Genomic DNA, 13,672 nt, shown 5'->3' with positions numbered 1-13,672 from the left:
AGATATGACCCTGTTGTCTGCTAACTTGTAATGAGAATTTTACCCTATTCTCTGACACCATTCACATAACTGAAAATTTAAATTACATGCACTTCTACTCATCACATAGTTTGGTTTATTGTAATACCTTTCATGCAGTCACTTCCAAAGGCAAACATTAGAATAATAATTTCCCCCGTTATTTCTCTCAAAGCACGTGTACATTTTTGTCACTTCATCTCCTCAGAGTATTAATTCCTTAAATTGCTTCAAGCTCATAAATAGTATGAAATGATGTTTTCATTTTGATGCCATTTTTTTAATGAGGATGAGTAACACACACAAAAAGCACTCGGAGAGCCAGGTGAAAGTTGACCAATATGAACATTTATTTCTGGAAAGAAGTTACAAATCGTTTCCAAAGAGTTTCTACTCAGATTATAAGATATGTTAATCTGATTTTACTTTCTTTCTCGGATACAGTCATAGTAGCAAGGTATGGTTTTTTTTTTACTCCTCTATTCAGTGTTCCTACTGACAGACTAAAGACTGGTGGACTAAAGGATGCTGCGCTATGATTGAATGACTCAAATCAGGACAGTAGTACTTTATTGATTACATGTTTCGTTGAACAGCGACATGAGAGCAAGAAGAAGGGCAGCGAGAGAACTGCGTGCTGACAGATGTGAGGTTCATGGTCTCAGATGCAAAAATAAAGTGACACATACATAAAAGGGACGTGGAGTCAAAGATGCAGTTTCCCATCCAGACCTGCGTCTGAGAGAGGGTTTACCACATGTGATGCTTCTGTGGTTTTTCTGAAGGTTGTGGAGGTGTAAAAACAAAAGTGCAAAGTGTAAAAATAAGAAGGGGAATGGAAAATGTCTGGTCATTAAAACCACAGACTGTGAAATGTTGTGAACCTGCAAAATTCCAAACAAACTAATTTGAACGGGACAGATGTTGGAGAGAGGGAGGAGCAGGAAAACCTTAAAATAAAATGTTTTTTTTTTTAAAAAAAGGGGGGGGGGGGGATTGAAATACTTAAAAATGTTGGAAAATAAAACCAAAGGTTGTGATGTGCTTATTGTCCTTTTACTTTATTAATCTATATTTGATTTTAGCTTGACTATGCCAAGTTGTCAGTAGTTTAGAAAAGCAAAAAGGGACAATGTAGCTGCTGTGCCATGGCCAGACTTAAATCTCAGCAACTCTTAGAAACCCACAAAACTGCTGGAAACAAAGTTCTTGACTGTGGAGTGATTAAAAAAAAAAAAACTTAAGGATGTCTTCTGTTTGAGATCTTTAGCATTTTTCAAATTTAAAGTCTAGACTTCCATTTTATTGTCAGATTAAAGCAACAGTGTGCAATGTACAGTTATGCAGTGCTAATGTGGAACTTGGACAGAGTCCTCTCTGTTGTGTCCAGACCTACCCCCCCCCCCCCTCCCCCATAATACAGCTTTACTTTGCTCGATACACTGCACGCCCTGTACAGCCCTTCAGGTAGTCATACTTATTAAATAAAGCCAATTACCTTATTAATCTAGAAGGATTTCTCTGTCTTGTCTGATTGGATGAGCCTTGCTGAAAACACTAAAGCGAATGTCTCTTTACTGCCAGTGCTGTATGATGAGTTTCTGTCAGCAGATGCTTCCACTGCAACGTTCCACATTAACACAAACGCGATATCATGTTTGTATTTTAGAAAATGTGATAATGTTGCACACTGTATCTTTAATCAATTTAAATACAATCATTGGGTGGAGTCTCACTAATTTTGCATCATTTCTTTTTTCGCTTTCAGACATTTTCCCCTTGAATGAAATGATCAGGCCTAGAAAGGTTTGTGTGTGGACAAAGTGTTTCTGAACCCTTTCACAATGTGCCACCTTCAAACAGGGCTGTATTTTAGCCTTGATAAATCTCAAAAAATTGAGAATTTCACATCAGGTAAATAATTTTCTACATACAGGATGGGACTCAACAACAACATTTCCAAATACTTCCACTACATGCTCACTGACTATTTAACCATCTTCTTAGTAACCTGCTGAGTTTACACTAGAAGAAAGACTATTCTCAAAGCCTCCATTCATTAGCCACATGCAGTGGAGCTGAGGTGGAGAGGACAAACAGCTGAGGATGAGGAAGGAAGGAAGGAAAGACAAAAAAAAGAAACGAAATTATGGACAATTCATCATAAACTTTTTTCATAATAAATAACCCTACCACTGTTACTGCATAGCTCGCTGAAAAGCAATAACTCTGAAAATAAATAACTTAAATACACAGCTGACAGAACTGCATATGTGCTCTAGCCCTTTTCACAGTTGGTGCGTTAGAACCAAAAGAACAAAGAAAAAGTAAACATCTGGAAAAGACGAGGTCCACAACATTGAGCTGGTCGTTGAGCGGGTTTTGCTGACATAAAGGATCAAGGCGCTGAACTGCTTGGATGTAAAAGCTATGACGGAGAGTTTGCATCTGCTGCATTAACCTGATGTGACGGAAACACTCCAGGTGGCATTTCAGTGTCTGAAATTAACACGACTGACTGTTAAATGCTGGTAAAACTCAGCTTTGGTCAAAACACTGGCTGGTAAAATGTTCACAGCTGAAAAATTATACTCTGGTTGTTCATTTGAAATACACAGAACCTGGTTTTGCACTTCACTAACATACCTAGCTGCACATTTAATGGTGGGCACATTTCTTTCCCTGTAACATTTCAGCCAGAGGTTTAATATCAGACACTGACAAATGTCCGCACCATTACACCATGTTGCAATAAGACGGCTGCTCAGGTGTTTAGCTGGTAAACAGTACTTACACCCAGCATGAGACACAATAGGAACCGATAAAGTGCAGGGAATGTAGACCAGAGGAAGTAAAACACTGCCAGTGACTAGACAGAACCAGGGCTGCTCTGAGAGAAGCATCTTGATTCCTAAGCGTCATCTCCAAGAAATAAAAACGTCCTCTACAACTTCTGTGGCGTCCTCATCTCCACCGTCAGCATTTCTAAAAGCAGAACGGCCTCTCGTGTAAAACATTTCGTAACCTTTTCTTCCTCCATTCTTGCGCTTGGCTCTCGCTCATTCACACATACCGACACACAGTATTCTCGAACTACGAGAAGCGGGGACACGGAAAGACACGGTGATGTTATATGAACATGAGCACAGTATGGTAGATATTTGGAAGTAAAGAGCAGAATTAGGACTAAAGGCTGGAACGCACTGGAAGCCCAAACTGATCACCAAAATTTGAGAGCTGGCTGCACATTGAAGCCTCAACAGCACCGGGCATAATATGTGTTCTCTATGGTCTGCTTCATATATTTGGAGACATACTAATTAGCTTTAGTAGCATTGAGATTATTTGGTTTAAACACCTGATAGTGCTTTAACTTCAAGTTATATATGGCACAGGATCACTTGTAGTCACGTCTGTCACTGAGCTATTTCTCAGTTAGAGCAAACCGATTAACAATAAATAGGACGGTTGTTTTGCCTCTGAATGCTGATCGGAAATCTCACGACGCAGCAAAAAAAGAAGCCTGATTCAGTCAAGATCTGTGATTTAGCTGAACTAAATAAAGCAGGTCCCTTTGTAAATGCACAAAACTGATGCTTCCAGTGCGTTTCTGCAATAAGCCCGACTGGACAGCCTAAATACAGTAGGTGAGTAGTAGAACAGGAAACTGACCACAGTCCAAACATAAACCAGCAGAATGAAACATTTTTTTTCCTCCCCACAAATATTTTTCCTCAATTTTCTGAGAAAGCTTCACTGCTGACATGTGACACCTCGACATGCCACACTTCACTTGCTTTCACTGATAACAGCAAATCTACGACCCGCGTCATCTTTTTTTCTCACCTTATGCAAGTGCTGGTCTCTAGTTTAAAAGCTTCAGTCTCCCAGCTGTAAACACCTGATCTCCTGATGCGAGACGGTGGTGCTTAAACAGTGCATTCCCATTACTATAAAAAGGAGGCGTTTTGTGAAGCAGACCTCAGCTGCAGCGTCTGACGTGCTCTAGCACATACTCTGGGAAGTGCAGACTGCAAACCTGCAGACCGTCCAGTTTGCAAGGCATCCTGGGGTACTCGTCCTCCTTCCATTTGTTTTCGTCAGGGTCGAAGGTGAGGATGGAGTCACTGTAATGGCCATTGTAACACAGGCCACCCAGCACCATGATCTGCCTGTCCAACACTGCCACACCGTGGCCACTGCGCCCGATGGGCATGGAGGCGAGGATGGTCCACTCGTCCGTCTCTGGGTCATACACCTCTGTGGACGGGCAGCCCTGTGACTCAAAGGAAGCCCGCAGGATGACGCACACCCCCCCAAACACGTACAGCTTCCCGTTGTGGGAAATCATCTTATGGAAGCAGCGGGCATAGTTCATTTTGGATTTGTTTTCCCAGCAGCTGGCGTGAGTGCCGGGCAGCAGCTGGCCACGGCTGGCACGTGTCCTGTGTGCTTCCGAGCCACCTGAGCTCCCTCCTCCTCCCCCTCCTCCTCCCCCTCCTCCACCACCACTACCACCACCACCACCACCACCACCACCTCCTGCTTCTCGCCCAGGATCGAACACACAGACCTGTTTGGAGGTGGAGGAGGAGGTGATACCGCCGGTGATGTACAGTTTACCATTCAGGACCGTTCCCTCGTGGCCGTACTTATTCACAGGATACGGGTCCACGAACTCCCAGCGGTCTTCTGTAATATCGTATCGCTCTGTGGAGTAGAAGGTTTCGTCTCGTGTGCGGCCTGCTACAGCATAAATAAATTTGCCAATGACGCCCACAGCAAACTCTGACCTGCAACAGCATCAACAAACAGAATGAATATATATTGAAAAATAAATAGCTGACCGATGCCTCAAAGTCGTCACATTTAAATTAGCAAAACGTGACAAAGAATCAAAAAACTAACATAGCACAGACATCAAGGATTTCAGGTTCCTCTAACCTGGGCACAGACATGTCAGCCATTCGCAGCCAAGAGTTCTGCCGAGGGTCGTAGCGATAGACCTTAGAGGAGGCGTGAAACTCCCCGTCTGGCCCCAGCTCCTCTCCACCTAATAGGAAGGCAAAGTTGTTGACGATAGCTAAACAGTCCGGTCGCAATGGCACCTGAGGTCCCTCCAGTTCCCACCACACCTAAAGGAAGAGGGTACGTTACTGAGACAGACTCCGATTTCACATTAGATCAAATAAACACAGTTAACAGAGGGATCATTGAGCCCTTGTAGCCAATTGGCTGCAGTGTTTGCCATAGAACTGCACCGTCCGCTGTTCAAACCAGACCCTGGCCCAATCCCTAGTTTATACCCCTACCCCTCAATTTTCAGTGCTCCCTCATTTCTGAGATTCACCCCAAAACACAGTCAAGGGGTTGTGATTGGAGTATCTCCATATAATATTTTGGCCACCTCATTCATTTTAAATAGTGTGGCCAAAACATTAGAACCACCTCTTAATATAATACAATCCAGTACAACTCCACTACCCACAATAATAAAACATTACTCACAAAAACATTAGAATTATCACCTTTTTGACAGTTTCCAACTAAAAACTGCGAAATTATAACCTTGTAAAAGTAGAATTTATGGCAGAGCCGCTGTGTTGAATTGCATGAAATTGCACAGGTGGTCATAAAGTCATGCCTGATTGGTGTATTTGAGCGTTGTGCAGAGGCAGCTGTGGAATTTCGGAAACACCGTCAGACTTCACAGATGCACATGCTGTTTCTTCCCCATTTATCTCAGCCATGCTGCAACTTACTTTGTAAGAAAGTATTTTAAACGAACCAAAAATAACCACCACCCATACAGTCTGACAAGCCCCTCGGAGGCAGGAAAATGAGCAGAAACCTTTGGACGCTGCAGCAACAGGATCTTGCTGTTGACCATACTGTGACCAATCATTCCCCTGAAGACGGCGGTCTGTGGGCGGACAGAGCGGATGCGGTTGGAGCGCGTTTCCACCAGAGGCTGCTGGTTGACATCATGGAAGTAGCTGAGTGCCTGGTCCACCTCCTGCCTAAGCTGTCTGGAGTAGCGGTAAAACTCTGACGTCTTCACCTGCGAGGAGGAAGACAATGGCAGAAGACAAGCAACATTATATAATGTGGGGCCTACATACAATGCAGTGTAAATTCCACTTCTATAAAAATCATTTTACATGTTTTCCCCTATATACAGAAGCGCCTACAGCAAATATACTTTACAAAATTGACAGGAGTTTACAGATTAACGCAACCCTGCCTACAGTATATCTCAGTACTCACCTTCTCAAAGATATTGGCAGGAGTCATGAGACAGAAGCGGATGGACTGCACGATTGTGTCCGTGTGCCTCCAACGCCGTCTGTCGTGTCTCAGCCATGCCTGAACGGCTTCATACAGCTCGATCTCCGGGAAGCGACTCATGGCATCGCTATTCAGGTACGCCTGGTTCACAGAGAAAGCGAAACAAAGTCTGATCTTGGTTGACTCAGGAAAGTCTAATGAGTTGCTCCTAAATTAGGTGCTTATTAATTAAGTCCACAAGGGTAAAGTGTAAATATTTTTAATTCAAAATAACCTATAATGTATGAGGCAGAGGTTAACCAAACATTTTCCTTCACTGAGTACATTTTTAACACTAACGCCGGCGCACAGACCTTATTATTTTTGCCTTTCGTTTGTATTGGGGAAATGCTTAACCTTCATAATCAGTAGTTTTTTTTTTCACAGTACGCTGGACAACGGAGATGTTTAACTGAAATTACTAAAACTGTGACTGTGTATTTAGATGAACGGTTGCTACAAATCATGTGAAATTTACATATTGCATTGAGAAATTGAGCCATTTTTTACAGTGTAAGATATTCAGGCTGCTTTCTGCCCCAAGCAGCTGAGGGTTTCTGTTCAGTCCACTGTTACAAATGACTCCAAAATGCCTCCATACATTTAAAAGGAGTATTGCTTCCAAACAGATTAGCTGTGACGTTGGAAAAGAACAGATGCAGTCTTTTAAAGTTTGTTTAAATCAGCTTGTTACTAATCTGAACCTGCAGTCTCTCGAGGCTGAGGTAGGACAGGAAGTCGGGTCGACTCATGAGAGGGACAAAGTTGTCGAGTAGGAAGTTGTCGAGCTGCTCCTGGACGCCCTCCACACCCACGCTGAAATCCTCCAGGAGGCGCATCACCTCAGCACAGTTCTCAAGGCAGATCTTGGCCAACAGGAAGGAGCAGCAGAATTCCACTGCCTCCGTCAGCTGGACATACATGGCTGCCTGCACACACAATATAAGACATTGCAATTTACTTTAATACCTAATAGTCAATCTACAGTCTGAGCTAAAATAGAATCACAATTGAAGTTGCGAAAGCTGCGTGAGGTTACCTGTAGGATCTCTTGGACAGTGGGCATGCTGAGCTCCAGAGAGCCGTAGTACATGAATCGGAGGATGTGGCCAAAGCCAACTGCTGTCAGCCCTTTCATGTGGATCTTGTCCTGGTCCCGCTCCCTCATGTCTGCTGTGAACATAACACGGAAGTAGTCGCTCTGGGTGGCCAGAAGGGCTTTGTGGGCCTACAGGAGGAGCGAATGCAAAGGACAATTACATGTCTACAGACTGACACGGGTTTAAGCAAAAACTTGTAGTTATGTAGTTAGTTAATTTCAAATTTTAAAATACTAATTCACCAGACAAAACATCAGGCAGCTTTCATGTAAACAAAAGTATTTTCACATTTTTTATATTAGTTTTTTTTCCAACCCTTTTCCAACATTTATGACTATTCCAAAGTCCATCTTTGTTTGAAATGAACACTAAATGCACTACATTTAAAATAGTTCCTAAACAAGTCCTGTTGATTGATTATTGCTAGATTTTAGCTTTGTCAATATTTATGCTGTTGCAACATTTATGAGTTCCCTGTGCATTTAAATGAATATGCAATCGTTTAGAGCTTTTAGCTTTACGCAAGTACCTGGAAGTGGTGCTCCTCTATCAACAGTGTGACATCCAGCAGCAGACGCTCCTCGTACAGGGCCCGGAAGCCCGACGACACACTCCCATCGTGCACCTGGGACAGGTACACCTCCACATCCGCCCCCGACATAACACACCTGGAAGCATGAAGGACAGCAAAAAGCCGGACAAACAGGAGGGGAGACAGGGTAAAGTGTGAAACCAGCTCTATAAGGTTGGAAACTGAACGTGGCTACAGCACTTCAGTGTGAAACATAATGCAGCGGTGAACTACGGTAGAAATAACTCAAAATGAACGTAGCAAACAAAAAGACATAGGTCTCTTCAAGGAGAAGATTACGGTTGTATGAGTGTTGCTGAAAACAGTAAGTCTATGTGTACAATGGCATTCAATAGGACTTTCAGCATTAAAAGCTCAGCACTTCGGCTGCTGCATCCTAACAAGCTGTTACTGTTTCACAGCCAATTGTGTGAGATTCTGCAGTGACGCACTGGGGAAATACCCCACTCTACTGCAGCAAAGTGAGGTTGATGGAAATCAAAGATAAAGAAAGGTAAACCTTTAAATAGCATCATGCATGTTGTCAATTCAGTAGCTTTACCATGAAAACACAGAGCCACACACACAAGAACAAGAAACAGTAGAAAACATAGACACTGTCATCTGCACACATACACACATACACACATCCAAACGCTCATTAATAATGCAAATGAAAATAAACACACACACACAGCACACTCACCTCTGATTGGCCACGGGCATGTCAGAGGGGGTTGTCCGAGCCAATCAGAGGACAGTGCCCCTTGTGTCCAGAAGATGCTAACAAAGTCCCTTTTCTGAGCTTCAATCACCTGGACAACAAAGGCAACACAACCGCCACATTAAAGCATGAATGTAAGCTGCAAGAAAAAGGACTTCTGCAATTGTAAAATGTCCTAATGTGGACATCCAAAAAAATACACGATTGTGTCCACTTACCTTTGTGCATATTGCCTATATAAACATAGGAATGTAGGCCATTTGTTCAATTAAAGCAATTTAGCAAAAGACTAATTATAGGAAGGAAACTGAAAGCTGTTACTTTACTCTTATTATAACAATAATGTTACATAGTGTTACATATTTTAATGTTATAGGCCTTAATTAAATTATAAATGATGGATTTTTTCCACTTATTACAACTTGGGTCTTTTTACCTAATAATATGCTAATTGATGAGACATAAGAAAGCACATCCTAAATGCTAATAAAAATTCAATTTACTTGCAGATTAATGTGCAAATAATTTTCTTGACAAGTTAATTCCATATTTAACTTTAATATTTAAAAATGGTCATCACAATTTTTCAAGAGCCAGAAGTAATATCTTTAAATTGCTGTAAATCCTACACATCTGTGCAGATCTAATAGAGAAAAAAAATTCAGACAATCTCATTCTAGAGCTAAGTAATTACTTTAGTGAATACAGCGTAATCATAGCTGACAGAACAGCAATCAGTCTCAAGTCAGGTCAAGAAACCAGGATTTCTAACTGAACATTACTATTTTAGCAGTAAATGAAATGGGATGTGAGGCCATTGAATGTAGGGCAAAATGTTAAATATGTAAACTTTTTGTACAAACAGCAGTGGACATGAAAGTGGGTCAAACGTGAGCCCAGCTGGAAATATACTGTAGGTACTGTAATGTACGAAATTCCACCCCATGAAGCAATACACCAGCTCTAATGCTTTATGTCACTTTTACTGACTTTCACATTTACGTTCTACGGGTAATGATGAAAAATGATGCTCTGCTAACTCTGCTAGTGCAGAAAGGCCATGCTCAGCTGTATAACATGAGCCAGGACACTTCAGCAACATAAGGACTGTGCTGACAACAGAGTCTAACCTCATCTACACTGTCAGCCCTAAATACAGTGAACCGAAATGAAGCAGATGGCTGAGAAGGGGTGTGAGGGAGGAATGATGGCTAAAATGGATGTCGAGTTAAAGAGTGACAAAAAAGGAGTTTGCTCAGATTTAATGTGCAGGGCAGCAGAGCGGAAAATCGTACCTTTTGGAGCCCGGGCAAACAATCACAGGCTTTGACGGCTGAGCACTAAGGGTCCGCTCGCATTTCCTGTGTTTGTGTTTCCCTGGTTCTAACAGAAGTCAGAGAAAAACACATAAAGTAAGACAAGGAAGAAGAAAGAGGAGCTGAAAGCAGAACAATGCAATTAAGTGCCTCATTAATGGCTCCAGAAGCTACTGCTGCAAATATCAGCTGTTAAAACATTCAGCCATGTCAGTCTTTCACAATGTAAACACTGTATTTTGCCGAATACAATTCTAACCCAAGACAGTGTTCACTGAATTAATCGCACATTATTTTCTTGACAAACACTAGCAAACAAAATAAAGCAGTTAACAATAATGAGAAAAATAACCAGCAAACTTCTAATTGGTAAAGTTGATCATAGTGAGTCAATAATCAAAAGTATTTGCTGACAAATTAGCTGTTAATGTTGAATGACTGGTTAATTCACAAAATAATTCTCTAGATACTCGATATATTTTATATAAACCACACATTTTTAAGTTAACATACGATGGTAAACCCAGGAAACTAGTTATACGTTCTTGGCATTTGGCTGTTACTGGCAAATTCTCCCTGAAACACCCACAAATTCAGCTGATCACTACTCATTCTGATGATAACTGCAGTATTCCACATTACTACTTAATGTCATGGGGCATTTGTTTGAGTAGAGTTTAAAGCATCATGTCCAGAGATGGCGCAAGTACAATGTCAACACAAACCTCCCACTCTAAGCAGAAGTACATTTATCTCTTATCTGAAATGTAGTGGAATAAAAGTAAGAAAATGGGAACACTAAAGTAAAGTACAAGTACCTCAAAACTGTGCTCACAGTACATGAGTGAATATAGTTAGTTACTTTACACCCTTGTCGACAACCGTGTGGTGACTACTACTCAGTAAAAACAGGACATATCTGCCAGCAAACAGCTCTCAAAATAAATGAAAATTCCAATGTAGAATCGTATTACGGTGTCTCACCTTCTGACTGACCTGTTCTTTCCTCTTGGTGTGAAAGAAAAACAACAGATTGTGCACAAGACTTTGGCAGAGTCTTGTAACTGCAGGCTAACCTCCCTCTGTGGATCAGCCTCTCACTATACTTCAGCTGACTGGGTTCAGATTTCACTTATAAAACGACATTAATTCGGCTTATATGAGGGATCTTTCTGTGTGTGTTACTGTGTCCGACGAATCACAGTCAAGACAAAACAAGGAATCTGCCTCGGAGGAGCCAACGCTAATGCTAGCAATGAGGAGGTAAACGTGGTATTTGTGGTATTTGTGACATTTGTAGCTACGTTTGAACAAACACGGTCAGCACAACAGCAGTTGTGAAAGCTGATCTGGGTTAAAATCGTTAGTTTTTATTAAAACGACATGTAACGTTAGAAGTGTCCTAAAGAGACCAGCTAAGATTAGGTACAGATCAATAACAAAGGCTCAAGCTAACCTCACAAATGACGCTACATACAACTGTAGGCGACGGTGTTCACTACCGTTTGCGACTCCTTTAATGTTGTGTAAAAAGTAATTCAACACAACAAACGCAGATAATTTACTTTTAAGCTAGCTACCTGGTTAGCCACATTAACTGTCACGACTCTCAGCTGTGCTAACAGGAGCTAAGGGGGGATTCGATACTGGGGACCGACCCGGGGAGCAACGTTAGCTTAGCGGCCACATCCAGCCGTCTCACCTCGGCGGTGCGAATCCCCACAACCCCTCTTCGACCAGGCAGCTCTGGCGCCTTCGGACATGAAGTTGCGGGTTCGACTCCGAGATCAAGAAAGCGGACGGCAGCGGTCCACTGCCATGTTATCATCCATCTGCATGACGGAGAGAGCCCCCCCACTCAGCTCTAAATTAAAAGGGTAACAAACCACAGCAGGTTACAGGATTTGCAGACGCCATTTTCTGCACCTGCGTCATTTCCCTTTTGGGCGGAACTGAAGGGCGGCGGTGTGCACCGATCTCTAAAGGTTTTCCCCTCTTGTGTATTTCATCTTCTAAGTACAAACGTGAGAATATAGAGGAATAATAAACAATAAAAACAAAAATACAGAGAAATAAAAACGAGTCTACAATAAATTGGGGTTATTTAGGAAAGCTTCTTCAATAATCATAAAGGTAAACTGCAGTGTTCAAACTAATTTTATTTAAATATGTTTCCTTGAGTGATTATTTATACCTATCATCCATTCCAGCAATAATACCACCTGGTGGTTTTAATATAAAATGCGATATTTATTTTTATTTAAGAAAATATCAACTAATAAATGCTGATATATCATTATGGGTTAACCACCTGCAGTGATTAAAATCAACACCAAAATCCTTTACTCTTATTTTGTAATAATGAATGTCCAAGTTTTGCCATAACCAAACAAAGAATTGTTTAAAATGCATTGTTTTCCTGGTGGAGTACTTTTACTTTTGTACTTTATTAAAATGTATGTAAACTGCTTAGTACTTGAGAAAAATAATTGAAGTGGTACTTGCAGTGGAGAATTAGTTTAGGCCACTGCTTGCACTTAAACTTGAGTATTGAGTTTGTGTACTTTAACCACGTCTTCACACAATGTATCATATTTTGCTGTAGTATATGGAGCTGCGTAGTTGCTGATTCTTTTGGTTCACCAACTATTACTACTACCAGTAATAATGTTGTGGCTGATCGCTCTATATTTTCATGTAGTCATTTGGTAGATGCTTTTATCCAAAGCAACTCTTGAGTAATGTACGCATCAAGCTCATCATGCGCTGTTTCCTGGCAGAGTGCTGTAGAGGGAGGGAGAGGGATTGGGCTACCTGGAACATCTAAATGAGGTTGTTCATGTAGAAAGGTGATGTTGAGATGGCCATTTCGTAAGTGAGTGTGAAAGATTTGAACCTGGAAACCAGTTCTGAAATATGACTATGGGTGTTACATGTAATCTTTGATTACATATGCAACTCTGGTGGTCCTGCTTGTAGGCCCTGCAGAGGTGAAGATGTGAAGTGCCTGTGCTTTGTGGATATTTTTAGCTGGAAAGACCACGATGTCTGTCAGGGAATAACTGAATTGGAGATGTTGTCCTTTTATACAACCAGATCTCACATTCCCAAATTTAAATCTTTTTGCAAATGTTTACATTCTACACATCTTTAGCCAAAGGTGAAACCAAAGTTCCCCAGTCCATATTGCAGAGAAAAATGATCCATATATACTTATTTATTATTTAATTAATTATTTCAATGCTTTATTTCTTTCTTTCTTTCTTTCTCTTTTTTTACTGAAACATAAAACTGTGCAAATGTTCAGTGTCCTCACATGGCTTCTTATATATAGCCCAAAAATGCACAGAAAGGCTAAGCAATGCTGTCCTTTTTCGTAATTATTTATATGTCTATCAAGATTTTTTTTTAAGTTATATCATTGGTCTCATATTCACAATTTTGATGTAGATTTTGATGTTGTAAAGTAGTTTGAATGGTTGTCTATGGTTGTTAGACAGAATTCAGTCTATAAACTGTAATCACAATGTATTTACTGTCATATAATGTAGCCCATATGGTAAAGAATAGCAGCAGACAGAACTTGAAAGATAAGATGAAGATGAAATTAAAAAAA

The 13,672-nt window shown here is 41.1% G+C and overlaps 1 protein-coding gene across 5 annotated transcripts; it reads right to left on the bottom strand.

Annotated features, from left to right (window-relative positions):
- Window positions 1–344: 344 nt before the first annotated feature.
- On the bottom strand, window positions 345–12,010 carry klhl15 (kelch-like family member 15). 5 transcript variants are annotated; one of them, XM_067486057.1, is made up of 10 exons: window positions 11,759–11,810; window positions 10,036–10,123; window positions 8,723–8,831; window positions 7,975–8,113; window positions 7,385–7,573; window positions 7,050–7,274; window positions 6,286–6,447; window positions 5,870–6,079; window positions 4,963–5,153; window positions 345–4,811 (listed from the first exon to the last, which is right to left on the bottom strand). In XM_067486057.1, exons 3-10 carry the CDS (start codon window positions 8,740–8,742, stop codon window positions 4,001–4,003), a joined length of 1,947 nt encoding a protein of 648 aa, XP_067342158.1. In that variant the 5' UTR covers window positions 8,743–8,831; window positions 10,036–10,123; window positions 11,759–11,810; the 3' UTR covers window positions 345–4,000. The 5 variants fall into 5 exon arrangements, with proteins under 5 accessions (XP_067342158.1, XP_067342159.1, XP_067342157.1 ...); XM_067486058.1 differs by lacking the exon at window positions 11,759–11,810 and adding an exon at window positions 11,041–11,736; XM_067486056.1 differs by lacking the exon at window positions 8,723–8,831 and having other exon boundaries at window positions 11,759–12,010.
- Window positions 12,011–13,672: the final 1,662 nt, after the last annotated feature.

The sequence above is a fragment of the Channa argus genome, chromosome 19, assembly GCF_033026475.1.
Source record: "Channa argus isolate prfri chromosome 19, Channa argus male v1.0, whole genome shotgun sequence".
Lineage (NCBI taxonomy): Eukaryota > Metazoa > Chordata > Actinopteri > Anabantiformes > Channidae > Channa > Channa argus.
Note: the sequence above shows the minus strand (reverse complement) of the source record. Positions and strands in the feature narration are given on the sequence as shown.